Source organism: Castanea sativa, chromosome 6 (genome assembly GCF_040712315.1).
Source record: "Castanea sativa cultivar Marrone di Chiusa Pesio chromosome 6, ASM4071231v1".
Lineage (NCBI taxonomy): Eukaryota > Viridiplantae > Streptophyta > Magnoliopsida > Fagales > Fagaceae > Castanea > Castanea sativa.
Window position 1 is genome coordinate 34,041,787 of NC_134018.1, and position 18,000 is coordinate 34,059,786.

Consider the following 18,000-nt stretch of genomic DNA (forward strand, 5'->3'; position numbering starts at 1 on the left):
ACCCACGCGTTTTGAAAACTTAGTGATGAAAACTGAGTGATATTACTCAAAATCATGGTGATCCAAACAAACCCTTACTTTTTGACCAAATTCAAAACATAAAGTTTGTATAACTTTAGAGATGGCCTCATAAGCATCATCATTGACCTTGACCAATAAGATAAGGTCATCAGCAAATATGAGATGCGATATACCTACATTCCCACGAGAGGCTTTATGTGGGGACCATCTGCCTTCAATACATTTTTCCTCAATGAGTTGTCTGATGTATTCCATACATAGTATAAACAAGTATGGGGAAAGGGGGTCCCCCTGCCTAATGCCATGGGAAGGAGCAAAGGAGTCAAATTTACCTCTATTGACTAGGATAGATATACTCATTAAAGAAATATAGTTCATGATAAGCTTGATAGTGTTCTGTGGAAAATGAAACGTCTAGAGATTTTTATAAATAAAGCTCCATTCTAACTTGTCGTAGGCCTTTTTCAAATCAATCTTAATGGCCATGTACCCAGTTTTACCTTTCTTCCTATCCATGACATAAATTAGCACTTGAGCAATAAGAACATTGCCTAAGCCTCTTCTCCCAGGGAAAAAAGCTGATTGAACAAGCAAAATGAGGTTATTTAGAAATGGCCTGATACGCCCAACCAAAATTTTTGACACCACTTTATAAATCAAATTGCACAAGGTAGTGGGCCTATAATGGGAGATGGTTTCAAGATTTTTGCATTTCGAGATAAGAGTGATCAAAGGCTCATTTAGATATCCTGGGATAACTCCTTGAGCAAATATATTCTTTATTTCAACACAAATTGAGGACTTCACATTATGCCAGAATTGTTGGAAAAATCTAGTGAGTGCTTGGGGCTTTAAAAGGTTTGAGAGCCCATAGGCTTGCTCTTATTTCCTCATCCGAAACCTCTTTTCCAATTAACTCTATTCCTCATCAGAGAAATAGAAATGGGAAGGTTACAATATAGGTGAATACAAATGGGATACCTCCATTTCCATGGTGTAGAGTTTAATAAACCCTTGCTGGATATGGTCCTTGACTCTATCTTCCTCATACAACCATTCCCCATCTTTGTCTTTGATGCATCTTATCTTGTTTCTGTGCATGCGGACCACCGTGGACACATGGAAAAGGTAGTGTTTCTATCCCCAAATGTGGCTGCATTTAGTCTGGATTTGAGAGCCCAGTACTCCCCTTCCCAAAGGAGGATCAAAGAGTATTCCTCGATTAGCTTCCTTTCTAACCGGAGCAAGAAATCATTTGGGTTATTAGCAATGGCTTTTTGAGTCTGACTTAGTCTTTCTAAAACTCTCATTTTACTAGCAAATATATTCCCAAAAACTTCAGCATTCCATTTTCTAACTTTGTTAATGAACCCAGTGATGGCCCCATTAAAGGTTTACCTCTTCATTCCAGGCTTCCTGTACCACTTTATGGAAATCCGGATGGAGCAACCACATTGTTTGGAAGCTGAAAGGCTTGCTCCCATGACTAGGATTCAGTCTACATAGCTCCATAAGGATTGGGTAGTGATCAGAAAGGGTGCAAGGTAAGACAGTCGCTTCTGGAAAAAGGAGTCTTCATTCTGGATTGGAAAAACACTTGTCGATCCTTTCAAGAATGAGATCCGAGATTGGTCTCTTATTTGTTTAGGTAAACTTCGGGCTGGCAAAGCCCAGGTCTATCACATTGCACCTATCAAGGTATTCCTTAAACTCTAAGGCCTTATTGATGTTCACTTGCCTGCCCCCAAACTTGTCCTCCCTACATAATACTTTGTTAGAATCTCCCAACAAGAGCTAGGGGAGGGTGTGAAGGTTAGCAACCTCGAAAAGGTTTGACCACAAAATCCTTCTTTCAGCTAGTCTAGTGCTGGCATATATTGTAGAAATTAACCAAAAAGGCTTAAGGAACATACCATAATAGTAGCATGTATCTTTTGCTCCATGGAAGCCATCAAGATCACTTCAGTGTCCTCTTTTTTCGGGGGAATGTGCAGATTAGCGGTGTGGATGGCATGAATATAGTAAGTTAGGCATTGTTTGAAACTATAAAGGAAAATAACAACTCGAGTTTTTGAAACTCGAGATTTACATAATAAATCGAGTCTCAAAAACTCGCTTTATGCTCACTTTGGGCTTGCTGAGGTGGACAAAATGCCACCTGGATCTCGAGTTTCTAAAACTCGTTTTACTTCGGATAAAACTCGAGTTTTACTATATCTTATTTTAAATTATGTTTTTTATACGCATGGAACTCGAGTCTTAGAGACTCGAGTTTTATGATAGTAACTCGAGTCTTATAGACTCGATTTCCTCTGGACTGTTTATTTAAAACTCAGCCCGTAGCATTAACTCTCACAGAGACTCACCCTCAGTAACACACAGAGAAAACCTAAAACAGAGCTCTCAGCCTCACTAACTCTCACTCACTCACCCTCACTAACTCTCACTCACCCATAACTCTCTCACACCACTCACTCTCACAAAACCACATTGTCCACTCTTACTGCTCTTCCCTCTCAGCAAATTCATATCTAAGGTAAGGGTTTGCATAATTTGATTGTCATTGTAGTTGGGTATGTTGTCTATGGGTATGGGTTAAAGAGTTTTACCATTTATTTTGTAGATAGTTAACATAACTTAGTTAATTTATCAATATTGTGAATTATAGAATTTTGTTTTGTTAGTGTTAATTTTTTGAGTATTTATTTGTATAGCTTTTGTTATCAAAATTTTATTCATCATTTTATTTTTATCATGATCTTACAAATTTCTTTGACTTTATTTATCATTGGTTTGGGTATGAAATGGGTAGTGAATGAATGTAATGAATAGGAATGGGTATGTAATTATCAAAATTTTATTCATCATTTCTAGGTTTTTATTTTTATCATGATCTTACAAATTTCTTTGACTTTATTTATCATTGGTTTGGGTATGAAATGGGTAGTGAATGAATGTAATGAATGGGAATGGGTATGTAATTATCAAAATTTTATTCATCATTTCTAGGGTTTTATTTTTATCATGATCTTTCAAGTTTTTTTGACTTTATTTATCATTGGTTTGGGTATGAAATGGGTAGTGAATGAATGTAGTGAATGGGTATGTAATCATGCTCCTCTACCCACCTAGTTCTTTCAGAACCCTTTTAGGCATTATAGGTCACCACACAATGGAGTAATAGATAATTCCGTCTCTCCATCCACTAGGATTAGAAGGTTTACGTCTTGGCCTTTAGATATTAATGGGCACTCTATAACCTGGCTTGAATATGTTCATTGGTAAGATTGCATTACTTTTTTCCCTCACTTTACGACTATGTGATTTAACTAACATAGGACTTGACTTGGACAGGTTCACAATGCCTGATATTGTTATAATCATATACCATGGTGGTCCACTTAAGAATCCCAATGCGAACAAGGGATTGCCATTTGAGGGGCTGGGTATGAAAACCTATTATGCCGAAGTTGATCGTAGGTTGAAAACCCTTGATGAATTGAAGATATTTGTCATGAAAGAGTTGTGTAAGAATCCTGATGCGTACAACATGCAAATTACTTATCGTATGCCAAATGAAATCATGAAGCACCGGATTAATTACAAGTATATGTTGATAGAAAAAGACAAACATGTGAAGATCATGTTTGACAAGTTGGAGAGTATAGCTGAAGTAAGTAACATTGAGTTGTACATACAGTTGGAGCCGCGTGCAGTATGGCAAGAGGATATCCAACAAACAACCACAAGCTTACAAGTTGCGATTCCGGATGCTCAATATGAGTATTCTACACATGTAAAGGATGATGATGTTCATGCCGATGGAGATGATGATGATGATGATGACGATGACTATGTTGATGAGACTACTGCCGTTAACAATGATGATGACGATGATGATGACGACGACGACTATGTTGATGAGACTACTGTCGTTAACAATGATGATGACGATGATGATGACGACTATGTTGATGAGAATCTTGCCATTAACGGTGAAGATTTTGCCGATAAAGATGACTATGAAGACATGATTGAGAGAGGGGGCTTTCGGGACTTTCGGGACTTTGAGAGGGACATTGATGACGATGAGACATTGGACGGTGGTGAACCTGATGCAGACAATGTTATTAGTGTCCAAAACATTACAAACACAATCCCTGCCTACGCACCTCCTGCGTTGTCATTCTATGCAAATACTTGGGAAAATATGGTTGATCCTTCGCATATTGAGATGCCATTTGTGTCTACTTGGAGAGAGGGGATGAATTTGTGCAAAGGGTTGACTTTTGCCAGTAAAGTGGAGGTGAAGCGCGTATTAACAATTTGTGCCCTCAAGGAAAACAAACACTTTAAGATCACTAGGTCGACGAGGAAAAATTTTTGTGCGAAATGCGTGCATGAGTCATGCAAGTGGTATGTCTACGCAGTTATGAAGCCCGAGCTCCAAAATCTATGGATGGTCACCGTGTATGTGGGTCCTCACATGTGTATACTGACTGGGGTGCAAAATGATGGTAGAATGATGAGTTGTAATTTTATTGCAGCAGAAATCCATAACAAGTTACATGAGGATCACACCACTCAAATTAAGCATCTCAAATCTCTAATAGAGGCGAAATATAATGGCCATAAACCTTCTTACTACAAGGTATGGGATGCGAAACAAAAGGCGATTGCGCTTATGTTTGGAGATTGGGAAGAATCTTACCAAAGGCTGCAAAAGTTGCTAATGGCGTATATTGATCAGGACCCGACTACCCAGTTTTGCTATCGTGTCACACCCACCGATGAAGATCACACCGTATTGTTGCATTATGTGTTTTGGTCTTTCGGTCCATGCATATCAGGATTCAAATACTGCAAGCCGGTTATCAGTATTGATGGGACCCATCTGTATGGTAAATATTAGGGAAAGTTGTTGGTCGCAATGGCAACCGATGCTAACAACAAGGTATTCCCTCTCACCTTTGTTGTTGTGGATTGTGAGTCAGGGTCCAGTTGAAGGTGGTTTTTACGATGCCTTAGAGAAACGATTGGTCACCTGATACCTGACGACGGCATTTGCATAATTTCTGACCGACATCTCGGTATCAAAAACGCCATTGCAAACTGGCCTAGAAGGGATGATGGAAAAGCAGGGGTATTTCATAGATATTGTCTTCGACATGTTGCTAGCAACTTCAACACCCATTTTCAGAACTCAACTCTAAAGTCAGCGGCGTTGAAAGCGGGATATGCTAGTCAGGTAGTTAAATTTGCTACCATAATGGACTCCATTAAACAGGTGGAAATTGAGGCCATTAGGAAGAAGAAGAAGGTGACGGGGAGGGATGGTAAGGAAAAGAATCAAGATTATCTTCCATACACATACCTAATGAGCGAGGATGTGGACATGTGGACCCAGTCATACGATGGTGGGAGACGTTTTGGAGCAATGACAACCAATATATCAGAGTGTTTCAATGGTGTGCTGAAAGGTGCACGGGACCTTCCTATTGCCGCGTTGGTTGAGTTCACTTGGAACAAACTTGTTCAATATTTCCATGACCGGCACAAAGAATACCATTATGAGTTGTCAGAGGGTAAGAAATGGAGTGAATATGCCTTATCCACGTGGGATGGAAATAAACGTAAATCTGAGAAACACTATCTCAAGCCATTTAGCAATGAAGAGCTGATATTTCAAGTAGTTACCCAACTCAACATGTGTAGCGCAGGAGGGGGAAACCACAGTTACGAAGTTTGGTTACAGGAAAAAACATGCAGTTGTGGAAAATGGCAAAATATAGGGATCCCGTGTTCACATGCAATTAGAGTATGTGACTATTTACATATTGATTCGACCACGTATATTCACCCATGTTATGGTTTGAACCATGACCTTAACACTTATGAGCATGCATTTGTGGTTCCTAAGTCACAGTCATTATGGAGGGATCCCATGGGGCCAAAGTGGTTGCCTAATCTGGCATTGTTGCGGGCCAAAGGTCGACCGGTGAAGTCACGAATAAGGAATGAGATGGATGGAGTGAGGAATAAGGATCAAGAACCGGGATGGCGGAGGGAGGACGCAGATTTGATAGAGAGTCAACCCAAGCAGACATGTGGACTGTGTCATGCTTCCGGGCATAACCGCAGAAAATGTCCGCAGTCCCGTGGTGCTTCCACAAGCGGCCATGTTCCACACTAGGTAGGTTGGCAAAAAGTTATGCATCGGTTAAATAATTGTTGTTCATTCGATGTTTACCTAATGTTTACTATCTTGTCTCCTAATGTAAATACTCTACGTTTTTCAGGCATCCTTCCATGGACGACGTTTTTGTCATGCGGACCGCTGATCTTAGGAAAAGTGACTACGTTGTATTGGCTCTATGTGAACTTTTTGATTGTTATTGAATGTACTTGTAATTCTCTATCCAATGTACCTCTATGAAGATTGTGATTTGAGTAGTATGGTTAGAATTGCAAATTAAGCGTGGTTGGACATGTTTAGAATGGTGATATATTGAGAATGACTTTTGTTGTGATTTGAGTGCATTTACATTGTAAAACTATGCCTGAAACAGACAGAGCATTTTCTGCTGAGAAAAAAAAATTTGCCCAATGAAAATCGAGTTTTAGAGACTCGAGTTCCACTGGGCAAATTTTTTTGAAACAGGGCATGCCTCTCTGCCTGAAACAGGAGCATACTCCTATTGGGGGAAAAAAAAATTTGCCCAGTGGAAATCGAGTTTTAGAGACTCGAGTTCCTTGGGAATCTCGATTCTTTAATACTCGAGTTGTAGTGGAAAATAAAATCAGTCCATTTGGTCTAATTTGGTCCATTCAGTCCACTTTGTTCCATTTTGGTCAGTTTCGATCCATCTTTGTGTACTTACATATATAATTGGAGACAACAAGTTTAGGTTGAGAGCCCTTATTCTAAATCTAAATTTATTAAAACAAATTCTCGAGTTTGGGGGTCAGCTGTCCACCATTGCTACACTGATATTCGCAGTGCTACATGTGCTGCTCAATAGCTCGGCACTGTTGAACCCTATCTAGTCATATCATTCACACTCACGTCAATACATAGATCTGCATCCTTTTGCAATGCACTGTTTTCAAGGATGCAGAAGACCCCTGAAAAGTTTATGATGCATTTAACACAACTCGGTATTGTCTTGTCAAGTTCATGTCAGATGAAACACAAGCATGCTAAATACTCTTCACATGAATACTGTTCAGCTGAATAGTCATGGCAGTACACTGCAACTACGCCGAGAATAACGAGAATCTCACTATGACATTGGGAACATTTGAACAAAAAATTCGTATCGTGGTTTTCCAGCTTGTATTGACATGACAAGCCTGAATATGTTAAATTTTATTATTGAATACACAGTGGAATGAGGTTATAAATGTACCACAATTCTTTTCTTATTCCTACACCACTAACTTTGTAGGTTGAGTAAGCTATGAGTCGCAACGCCTCAACATTATCTCGTACACGTAGAAACAAGTTTCAATTTACTTCAACAAATGAATTATCACAAGTTCCAGCAGATCAACAACTACAAACATACACAGACCACTATGGAGGGAAATGGGTTGGAAAGAAGAGAGATTTCGTTAATATGCCAATATACACGTATGAGAGTCTTGGAAGCGTTGGTCACATCATGGTCGGCAAACCTACAAAACTAAGTACAGATACCACCGCAATGGAGTTCACCGTAGCAGAACCACCATAGTCAACCCTATACGAGAAGAGGTGTGAGTTGGAGGTGTATTGTCGATGGCACGGGTTACGAGTTCCTAAGGCACGCTCAGCCGAATTACCTAGAGATGAGCCTGCCAACATACTTGCTCGCCTTGAACAAGAGAACAATCAAATGCAAAGGCGCAAGAGCGAGCCATGAAGTCTATTAATGAAATTACTGCGTTAGATGATGAAAGTGACATTTTAGACTTCTCAGATTCAAGCAATGATGACTTCCAAAAATTTCTACCTACGAACATTCAACGTTGTTGTTGATGTCTACACGTTTTATGCAATACAAAATGTTGTTGATCGTGAGGGCAAATGATCCTATTGTACGTGCACCTTTTGCAAATCTAAAGATGAATTGTTCATTACTTTTGGCTAAGTTTATAGGAAATCACTTGCTCATTTTTTCCCTGTTGTTCGTTGTTGGTATGTTATGAAATGATGTACTTGTATTAGTGTTTGCAAGAATTATAAGTGCTTGGTGAAAATTATGGTCTAAACTCAATATTCCGTGAGTAAAACTCATTGTTTCTTTTTTTTCTTTTTCTTTTTCTTGTAAATTTTAAATAAGATACAAATTTTAACCTTAGCATATCAATAAACTTCCCTATTTGACAACAATTGATTTGAAATGACTGGTGGCAATATTTATCCCATATTTTAAATTCATGGTTGAAATCTTTTTAGATCCTTTAGTTGAAAATCCACCGAAATTATTGATTAATTATCAATTTATCTCAATTTTGTCTTCCGCAAGATTGTGATTATTAACCACAAATTGGCAATGCACCAAATGATAAAGTAGAAAAAACATCTCCAAAAGAAAAACCACTGCAAGCCAGTTAAGGCAATTTATACTATATAAGGAGTTTACAAATTATAAAAGTAAAAAATAAAATCTTTGTAACTAGTCTCTATAACCCAAACACCCCGCAGATAACTCATTGATGTCATCATGGAAATTTAAAGCATAAAGCATGACATGTATTATGTAAGTAATGCAAAGGAGAAAAATTAATCAAATTGAATGTTTGAATATGATATTAAGAGAGAGAGAGAGAGAGAGAGAGAGAGAGAGAGGCAACCGGCAAAGCTAAAGCCATATTTAGCCATCAAGGCTTTGTTGACAAGTATTATTCCGACAGATGTGACTACATTAAACATCCATGAGGCCAAATCAAGAGCACCTTTCCTATCAGACAGCTTTGCTGAAGTTATTTTTTTCTCCATCTTGGAATTTGTCACCTCTATTTTCACTGCTCAGCCTTCATGAAACCAACTATTACACTGGAATGTCAAAAGGCACTACCTTTATCTACATGATGAAACAAGTCATCCAACAAAGTCAGAATCAATGAAACCAAATGACTCTCTTTGCAGGTAACAAACATAATTGATATCAAAATATACACATCAACAAATTCTTTCACTACAAACTCTAACTTATCTTTTCTTAAACTACATGCACTGACAAACACACACAAACAAAAAACCTTGGAAGCTTTCAACAACTACTATCAAAAGTGAGATTATCAACCAAGAGCTTTGTGGCTCAATGAATATGCTCGGTCTCTTTTACGAGGAGAACCTAGATTTGAATCCCCCTTTCCCTCACTTGTTTTAAGCAAACTAAAAAAAAAGTGAGATCAGCAATTGAACAAAATTTCAAACCACAAACCATATAAAATCTAGAAGGGCAAGCACCTGCTTCTCCCTTCTTGTTGAAGTTATGTGATGAGAGGAAACACTAGTTGGAAAATTATTTTGTGATGTCAAGTATTCTAAAATCTGACTCAGGACACTTTTTGAGACATTAGCTCTTTCACATGCAACATAACATGCTATAAACTCAAACATATGGCCTATGTCTTTCTTAGAAGGCCATTCTTCGACCAATCCACTGACATCTTCACTATCTGACCTCTCTGTCTGGGAAATGTCCCTATTAAGCATACAAATAAGAGAGTTCACTGTATCTTGGACCAATATATTTTGACATCCATTGTGGGAGCAGGGAGGAACAGTATGATTCTGACTCTGACAAGGCTTATGAGGATGAGAAAACTGGATACCTTGTAGCTTCATGGCCACAAGTCATTTTCTAATCAACACCACGTTGCAACACCGCAAACATGAGCAAGGTATTCAACTATCAGACGCAAAAGATCCAAAGCTGATACTGAATTTGAAGCTAATGCAGGTCAACAGTTGATTGTTACCATCCTCCAGTGTCATCTTGAGAGTGTAAGAGCCCTGTGAATACCACAAACCATCAGCTGGTTGATGCGAAACACTAGAGTAAAAAAAATAAAAATAAATGATAAATTAACTTATTATATTGGACTGACAATGAAAGAAGGAATGGAAATTACTGATTTACAAGTTTGGCTTCTCTTAGCCATGCATATGAATCCACATGAAAGAGGATACTTATATCATTACATCCATATAGAAATATGTAAATGACCAATATTTATTTCCCCTTTCCTTGACTGCAGCTGTAAGAACTTTTTCCCCAATAACCCCAGCAATGTCTCCAACATTTCCCGTCCATGACCTTGCAGGTACTTTAGGAGTTGCTACCATGAAGAAGCCATAAACAATGGTGGAAACTCGTTCCCAACATGCAAACATAATGTTTGGGTAATTGTGTGACACAGCTCTAAGTGCCTGTGACCAATAATATATGATGAATGTCAAGTTCCAAAACAAGTTATTACCAACAAAAGCAAAAATTTAAGTAACATCTTTAAGATCTTTGACCATCCTTCTTCTAAATTCTAGCATAATTTGCACAACTAATTAAAACATTGAGCAATCACTAGCCACTGTCTTGACAAAAGCTGGAAGTAAAACTCATTTTATCTGAGGACACAGGTATGAGCACAAATCTAAGTGTTGAGTTCATATAATAGGATGTTACTGTTGTAAGCAGCCTACTTAAGCATGGGTTTCAAATAGTCTCATAAAGATTTTTTATAATAATATTTGTGCCTCTTAGGCCAATGAGCAATAGCACAACTGACACTTCCTCCTCCCATAATAATTGGAAGGAGGGTGAGTCGTGGGTTCAAGACGCAATGGGTGTGTGTAACTTACCAATAAAAAAAGAAAAAAGCTTTATGATTTTCTCTCATTTAATAACCGTGTAAGACAAAACCTTAGCTTTAATGAGCAGACTGAATTAACCATATGCATCCCAGATAACATTTTTCAACAGACCCATGACAATTACCACATACCCCCTAGTCACCCAACTTCAGAAAAGACAAGGAGAAAATGGCAAGAACAGAGGATGACCAGACAAGAACTATTAACCCCAGTATTAATAATGCGAAATCAATCAACACAAATTATAAAAAAGATACTAGCTTCCTTATGAAATTACCTGGAGAGCCTCAAAGCATATATTTGGGCTGGTTAGTTGTTCTGAGTATAGAAATATTGCAAAAAGAACACTTGACTTCTTTTCAGCCTCAAGGAAACCTAGAAAGAGGCATCAAAAGAATTTCCCAGGTAACCAAAAAAGAAAATACCAATGGAATTTCCAACCTTAATAATAAGTTGATTATGCATATAAACATCCAGCCTAGAGACAAAGGCAGTTGCAATGAAAGAGATACTCTAAGCTTGACACATACACTGAATTTTTTAGTCCGACACCATAAATACATTCATAAGGGTAGCAGTATAGCAGTTAATAAATGAGAGAGATACTCTATGCTTGTTTCGGGTTTTGTTTACAAAGCTCCCAATCATGATTCTCAATGTGTGTTCTGAACTCTAAAGTAGTGTTGGTAAAAGTACATTTAAGCACAATGTGCGAAGTGCTAAGGCTCTAATGCTTTTCGCCTCTAAAGTGAGGTACATTCAAAGAAGAGCGCATTATTACAAAGAAAAGTTTTTTTTTTTTTTTGTTTTTGATAAGTAAAACCAGTATGAGAAAAGTATTTCTTATATATAATAAACTAAGGACATAAGAGTAAATTTAGACAAACCTCATTTTCTATCTTCCCATTTTTCTTCTCAACTACAAATGAGTTTTCCATCCTTCCACTTTTCCACCCCCAACCAAACACAAATGAGGGAAACTAAAATCTCTTCTATCCTCCCATTTTTCCACCCCTAACCAAATGGACCCTAAGAGTTAGTAGACGCGGGTGAGGTAAAATCATTAAAGATGAAAGCAAACGAATATTATAAGACATATCACATATCAAAGTCAAGAAAGTGGTTCAGTAGCAAAAAGGTGGAAGACGAAAATTCTATGTTTTCTATACATATGACAATACCACCGCCAATAGCAAAGCCTTGTCCCAAAACTATGGGGTCATCTATGGATCCTGAACAAGTTAATTAGAATCGTTCACTTGTATTCTTCTCTACAATTCTATCCTATCCAAAATCATACTCTTTGTCACCCCCTTAATTAACATGTCTTTTCTACTACTTTTTGTAGTATTGTTTTAGGTCTTCTCTTCCTCTTTCTATTCCCTCAACTTGAATCAAATCAATCTTCCTACTAGTGCATTAACCACTCTCCTTTGCACATGACCAAACCAATTCAAATGACTCTCCTTCATCAATGCGGCCATGGAAGATTAATTTGCTATTGCTTTGCAAATTGACCTATTCAAGAATCATATTATTTTATGGGGTCCATGTGAAATTCAATCGAAGTAACATTTGTATGGTTTTAAAGGCAGTATAATTCCTTTAGGGTTTAACAATTTTTTATTTGGGATTTTATTTTATTAGTTATGGTCAATTTTGTAGTCAGAGACAAATTTGCAATTCAACCATTCCTACAAATTAAATGTATTTTGGTAGTTTAATTGAGTCTAGAATTTTCTAGGAGATTACAACTAAGAGTTTATTTTGGTAGTTTAAAACCCCACTTACTTTCTTCTACCAAATAGCCATCAAATAACTTATCAAGTTTCCTGTTAATTCCAAACACAACCCCATAATCCTTTCTTCAACAATTCTAAACCCTAGATCCACAAATTCTTCTAACTCTACACCGACTACAACCACACACCCACTATAACCACACGTAAACAAATTCATTAACTTTTCCTATGTCGACATCCCATCTTTCCTTGGATTTCCACTAATCATTTTAACATTATCATTTCAGATCTGCTCATTTTATGAACATGTTTCTTAATTAACTAGCATGCAGTGCCATATAACATGGCTAGTCTTATAACATTCTTGCAAAACTTTCTATTTGACTTAAGAAATATCCAGTACCAAAAACACCCCTGATCTTCTAATAACACTATCAGAAACCCTTGAACTTCGAGAAATGCCCAATTTGATCCTTTTTGACTAACTTGCCAACAGTTATTATTCTCTGTGACCATCAAGCCACAGTAACAGAGATGTTTCATCTTTGTGAGTTCTTTAGATTCTACAGCATTCCTCCATGTTTCCAACTTGTGTTGACTCCACATCTAGTTTCATCCACTAAACTATATTGTCTGCTACAGACAACAGCAACTTAAAAATGGCTGGAAATTGGCTTTAAGTAGTACTGTCTAGAATTCTGTGTTTCTTACTTCATGGAAGCCCTGTTCAAGTGTTAAGTCTCTTAAGAGTTGCTTTGTTGAATAAGGAGATAACATGCTTAAGGCCTAAGACCTAAGGCAATTGGGTTGCCAAGGTTGTTGCGGTTGAAGTGGCTGTTTTTTCCCCCTCATGCTTCGTTTCTATGAGGTATTCAAAGAGTTCTTCTAGGTGTTTGTAACTAGTGTTGTGATGAGGTCAAGGAAGAGCTTAAGGAAAAAGAAGATTAAATATACAAAGATTCAAGAATTGTCGTCTAGTTTTGATGTCGGACCTTCTTTGCACCTTTAATCATTTTAGTTATTAGTATTGAGTCTTTTAGGTTGAGAAGCTGCTAGATCAATTTTAATTAAGGTCTATTAGAATAAGGGAAATTTGGTAATTTCCAAAAATCTGGAATGGGCTGTCCTTGGCCGTACCAAAGGCACATGAGTCTTATTTTATGTTTACGTATTATTAAGTCTTTTATTTAATTTTTATTAGTATTCTTATTCATTCTAAGAATAGGTTATTTTGAGTCCAAGTCCTACTAGGAAAAGGATAACCATAGCCTCTATATAAAGGCTCTTTTGTAGCCATGTTATTTCAGAATATTTTGATTAATAAAATTCAGCAGCTTATTTTAAGCTTTGTTTGTGTGATGCAAACTTCTCCGAGGTGTGATGCCAAGGAACCCTAGGTGAGATGCTTAGGAAGACCTAGGCGTGATTGCCTAGTGTTTTATTTATGTTATTTTCTATTTATCCCCTATTTCAGCCCCAAACAGCCGTCAGCATTCATTCTCTTCTAACCTAAACTCTTAAACATCACTCCTTATTCAAGAATTCATCAAGAAACCTAGTATAGTGCTAAACTTTCTTAATGGTCCTGCATCATGTTGGTTTTCAAAAAAATTTAATTTACCTACACATACAGAAAATGGAGAAAAAGGGGGGGGGGGGGGGGGGATTTAACCTGTAGATATCTCTTCTAAAAGCATTTCTCTGACTTGTAAGGAAGGTGAAGTCGACAGCGCCGCAGTCAAGCAACTAACAGTAGCAGCCTGTTAAAGGAGGTAGAAATATGACGAGAGGTCAGTAAAACATGGAAGTGAGAGTTACAAATATTTCAAAATAACACATGAGGAAACTAACCAGAAGGCCAGTTTGATCACTTTTGAATGAAAACCCTTCATTGATCCTAGTCTGAAGAGATGTAATAACGGTTGGCAACAACTCTCCAGGCATTCTTGAATATCTGAAGAATTATCATTAATACAAACAACAATATTGTAAGTAGGCACATTTTCTCACAACAATGAAAACATTCAAAGTATGCTCATTCACCATTCGAAAAAGACCCATGACATCATATGTTTAGTTCGTTATTAGGCTCATTTATCTAAAATTAATCAACTAGATCTAGGTAGAAAATCCTAATCCTTTGCTAAAAAAAAAGCCACATTATTAATGGTTCAGAGTCTTCAGATTCACTACCAAATGCCATAGATCAAAAGTTTTGCAGGTTAATATCCATTTAACCATCATATCAGAAAGCAAGCTTTACTATATCATAACATCATATATTCTATCATCGTATAAGATAGTTAAATACCATAGGTGTGAATACAGACATATGGATAATTTAAGGCCAGAGTAGATGAATCTGACTTATAGACATAAACCCATGATCAACGAGGTTATCCCAGTCTGACAAGAAGGTGACAATTTGAACCATGTATGGCATGTTTTGGAACTGAATTCTGATTGGTACAAGTGACATATGTTTATTGCGTATGAGTTTTTTGCAAATTAGTCTAGCACAATAGGGACAACATGAAAAGCAGTAACAAATAGTACAGCATTATGAGATCAGTAAGAAGAAGATTCATACGGTGTGGATGATACTAAAAGCATGAGAATCTTGAATAAGGACGCCAGCAATCTACTATGAGTTTCACGCTGGATTAAGTACAGAATCCCTACACAAATTGGATTTGTAAAAAATGTAAAATGCAAGCATGTAAACAGTATATAAATAACCTCATGCATTGAAAAAAAGCACCAAAATGAAGGCACAATTTGCACCAGCCTAAATGAGGAGTGCAACAATGTATTTAAATACCTGCATGTAGTTGCATTAGTATCTGTCCAAGGGAACTTGAAAGTGCCATAAAAGATCCATATTTGGAAGATTCTTTGTATTCTGCTACCTGCAGAAAAATGGTGGAAGGCCCATCCAACATGACTGCCAGAGCTGAGGCAGAAGCAATCCGAGCCTAGGAAGTACAGAACAGCTCAATGTGTTAGTCCGGAAAGCCAATAAGGAAAATCATAATATGATAGATAAAAGATGTATGAAAACTGCAACAAACAAGAAAGAGGAAATATATGCATCATATCTCACAGATTACAAATAAACTTATTTAATAATGGAAGCTCAGATTTTAATAAATATCCAAAAAACAGAAGTGATACATATAAACAAAAGAACCAATACCTTTAAATAAGGATCATATAGCAAACATGTCATTAAAGTTGCTTCAAACTTCCTGTAAATAAGCAAGTCACAATGAAATGGAAGGTTAACAAATTTGAGGATGGGACAATCGAAATAATTTAACAAGAAACGCACAAAGAACAATGAAAGTTTCACCTAAGTTGCAGTACATCACTGGTCGGCAAAAGCAGAGTCCATTGGGTTGTAAATGATTTGGAATCAGCTTGACAGAGATCCTTCCCGCCAACAGTAAAAGTTGTCATTGTCAATAGTAGCCAAAATGGATTTCACCAGAGGTAGTGATAAAGAATCTACAGAGAGGGCTAAGATAACATGCACAGCATAACTCTCTTTTGTGATAGGTAGTAATTAACTAAAAGTACCAAAGGCAACAAATACACACATGGGACATCTCAAAATCAAGCATCATATACAAATAAACAGAAAAGTGCTAAACTGATAAAGAGAACTGACACATGCTGTTTACAATCAGGGGTCTTAGGAAGGTTGACCTGAATAGGTCCTCATTTTAGGCATTATCTCAAAAAGACTATATTTATAGCAGAATCCAGCATCTGAGAAAGTAACCCACACATGCCACCCCAAGTACAATGATCACAAGTTCATATTAACATGTGCGATCCCAAGTACAATCCCTTGCTCCCTCCAAGAGGGGGGAGGTTTGGAGGTGGGTTCAACCAGAAGAATAAGGGGAGGATTCCATTGATTTTTGTAGGCTGCTATTGCCATTTGATTTAATGACGAAAAAAAAAAAACAAAACAAAAAAAAAGGACACTTTGAATGACTCAAGCATCATGAGGAGAGATGAGAATTTGTGAACTGACCTGAATACAAACGATGGCAGCTACTCTAACCTTAGAGTGCCAAATAGTCTCACTTTCTTTAACTGATCCATCACTGTCACTGTAATCCGAATCTGATGATGTGAAATCAACTGTAGAAGATTCATGATCTGAAGAACTTTGAGAGTTTTGAGATTTCTTCTGCCTCATATATGAAGTGTCCTTTTTGCGCAAGTGTAGAGGCCGATATGGACTATGCTCTACTTTTTTAGGTTCATCACAGCTTGACTTACTCATTATACGGAACTCCTTCTCCTAGTTACCAGGAGCTGGATATGTAATTTGTGTTCTACTTTCAAGGCCATAAGTAAAGAACATTCGTAGTGCCACTACAAAACCTGTCACCTGGAAAATATATCACAAAGGAAGAGATTGTAAAAACAACTGCATGAACAAATTCATAACATGATCTAAAGTCCCAAAACACAGATGTTACTTACATGGTCAGAAGGGGAACCTTTAGGATCCTTGAGTACCAAATGCAGACAACGCAAGAGAGATGCATAAAACCTGCAGGGTAGAAGTACCACCCAGCCAAAAGGATGATAAGAAGTTTCAAAAAAACACATAGATTAGAGCCATTAACAATAGGAAGATTTTTTGTTAGTCTTTCTTGGGATTCAGTTACGAAGAATGGCAAAATATACGTCCAATGCGAGATAAATTAACTTATACACATGCAGTAGACAAAAAGGGACAAAGGAACTCCCTGGATTTGATCAAATTCATAGTATTTGGAAAATCAAAACATGACACAAGTTATATGATCCAAGCTTACTTATATCAAAGCCACATAAATCCATACTTTCCTAAACAAAGAAAACATATAAATAAAATAAAATAAAATATTAAGAAATTACTAGTTGTGGCTGAGATGTTAAAGGTGGCTGGCTTGCCTGACACCACTGGGTTGGGTGATACCACAACATCAGAGACCTTCACAGGGTAATCAGCTTTCTTATCTGCACAATTCCACAAAATCCCATTAATTTAAAAGAAAAAAAAAATTCTGGGAAATTTTTATCATTTACAAACTTATGCTTAATGTATAGCTCTCTATGTATACTTCAAAATTTTACGTATACTCAATTATATGATTACATGATTTATGAATATCTAGTTATTTCTTTGAACTCATGATGCTTTAAAATGCTAGACTATGAAGAACAAGAAATTTTCACCATTGCAACAAAAACTCCTGCAAGCATACATTCACATTAACAGGAACACACTCAGGAATCCGGTTATTTTGTCAAACATTTCTAGCAATCATCAAAACCACCATAAGCAACAAGTCAATTTTCCAGCAGGAG

The 18,000-nt window shown here is 37.1% G+C and overlaps 1 protein-coding gene across 1 annotated transcript; it reads right to left on the bottom strand.

The window, feature by feature from the left end:
• Positions 1-9,303: 9,303 nt before the first annotated feature.
• LOC142640594 (uncharacterized) lies at positions 9,304-16,591 on the bottom strand. Its single transcript, XM_075814765.1, has 9 exons — positions 15,980-16,591; positions 15,824-15,875; positions 15,449-15,602; positions 15,218-15,305; positions 14,479-14,581; positions 14,300-14,387; positions 11,163-11,260; positions 10,147-10,444; positions 9,304-10,027 (listed from the first exon to the last, which is right to left on the bottom strand). Exons 1-8 carry the CDS (start codon positions 16,084-16,086, stop codon positions 10,205-10,207), a joined length of 930 nt encoding a protein of 309 aa, XP_075670880.1. The 5' UTR covers positions 16,087-16,591; the 3' UTR covers positions 9,304-10,027; positions 10,147-10,204.
• Positions 16,592-18,000: the final 1,409 nt, after the last annotated feature.

What these genes read in the sequence shown, in the direction of transcription:
- LOC142640594 (XM_075814765.1), bottom strand. Translation starts at nt 16,086, where the DNA reads ATGACAACTTTTACTGTTGGCGGGAAGGATCTCTGTCAAGCTGATTCC. An exon ending in CTTTTAGTATCATCCACACC is followed by an intron (nt 14,582 to 15,217) that starts GTATGAATCTTC and finishes ATAATTCTTCAG; the next exon opens with ATATTCAAGAATGCCTGGAG. An exon ending in TTTAGAAGAGATATCTACAG is followed by an intron (nt 11,261 to 14,299) that starts GTTAAATCCCCC and finishes GCCTCTTTCTAG; the next exon opens with GTTTCCTTGAGGCTGAAAAG.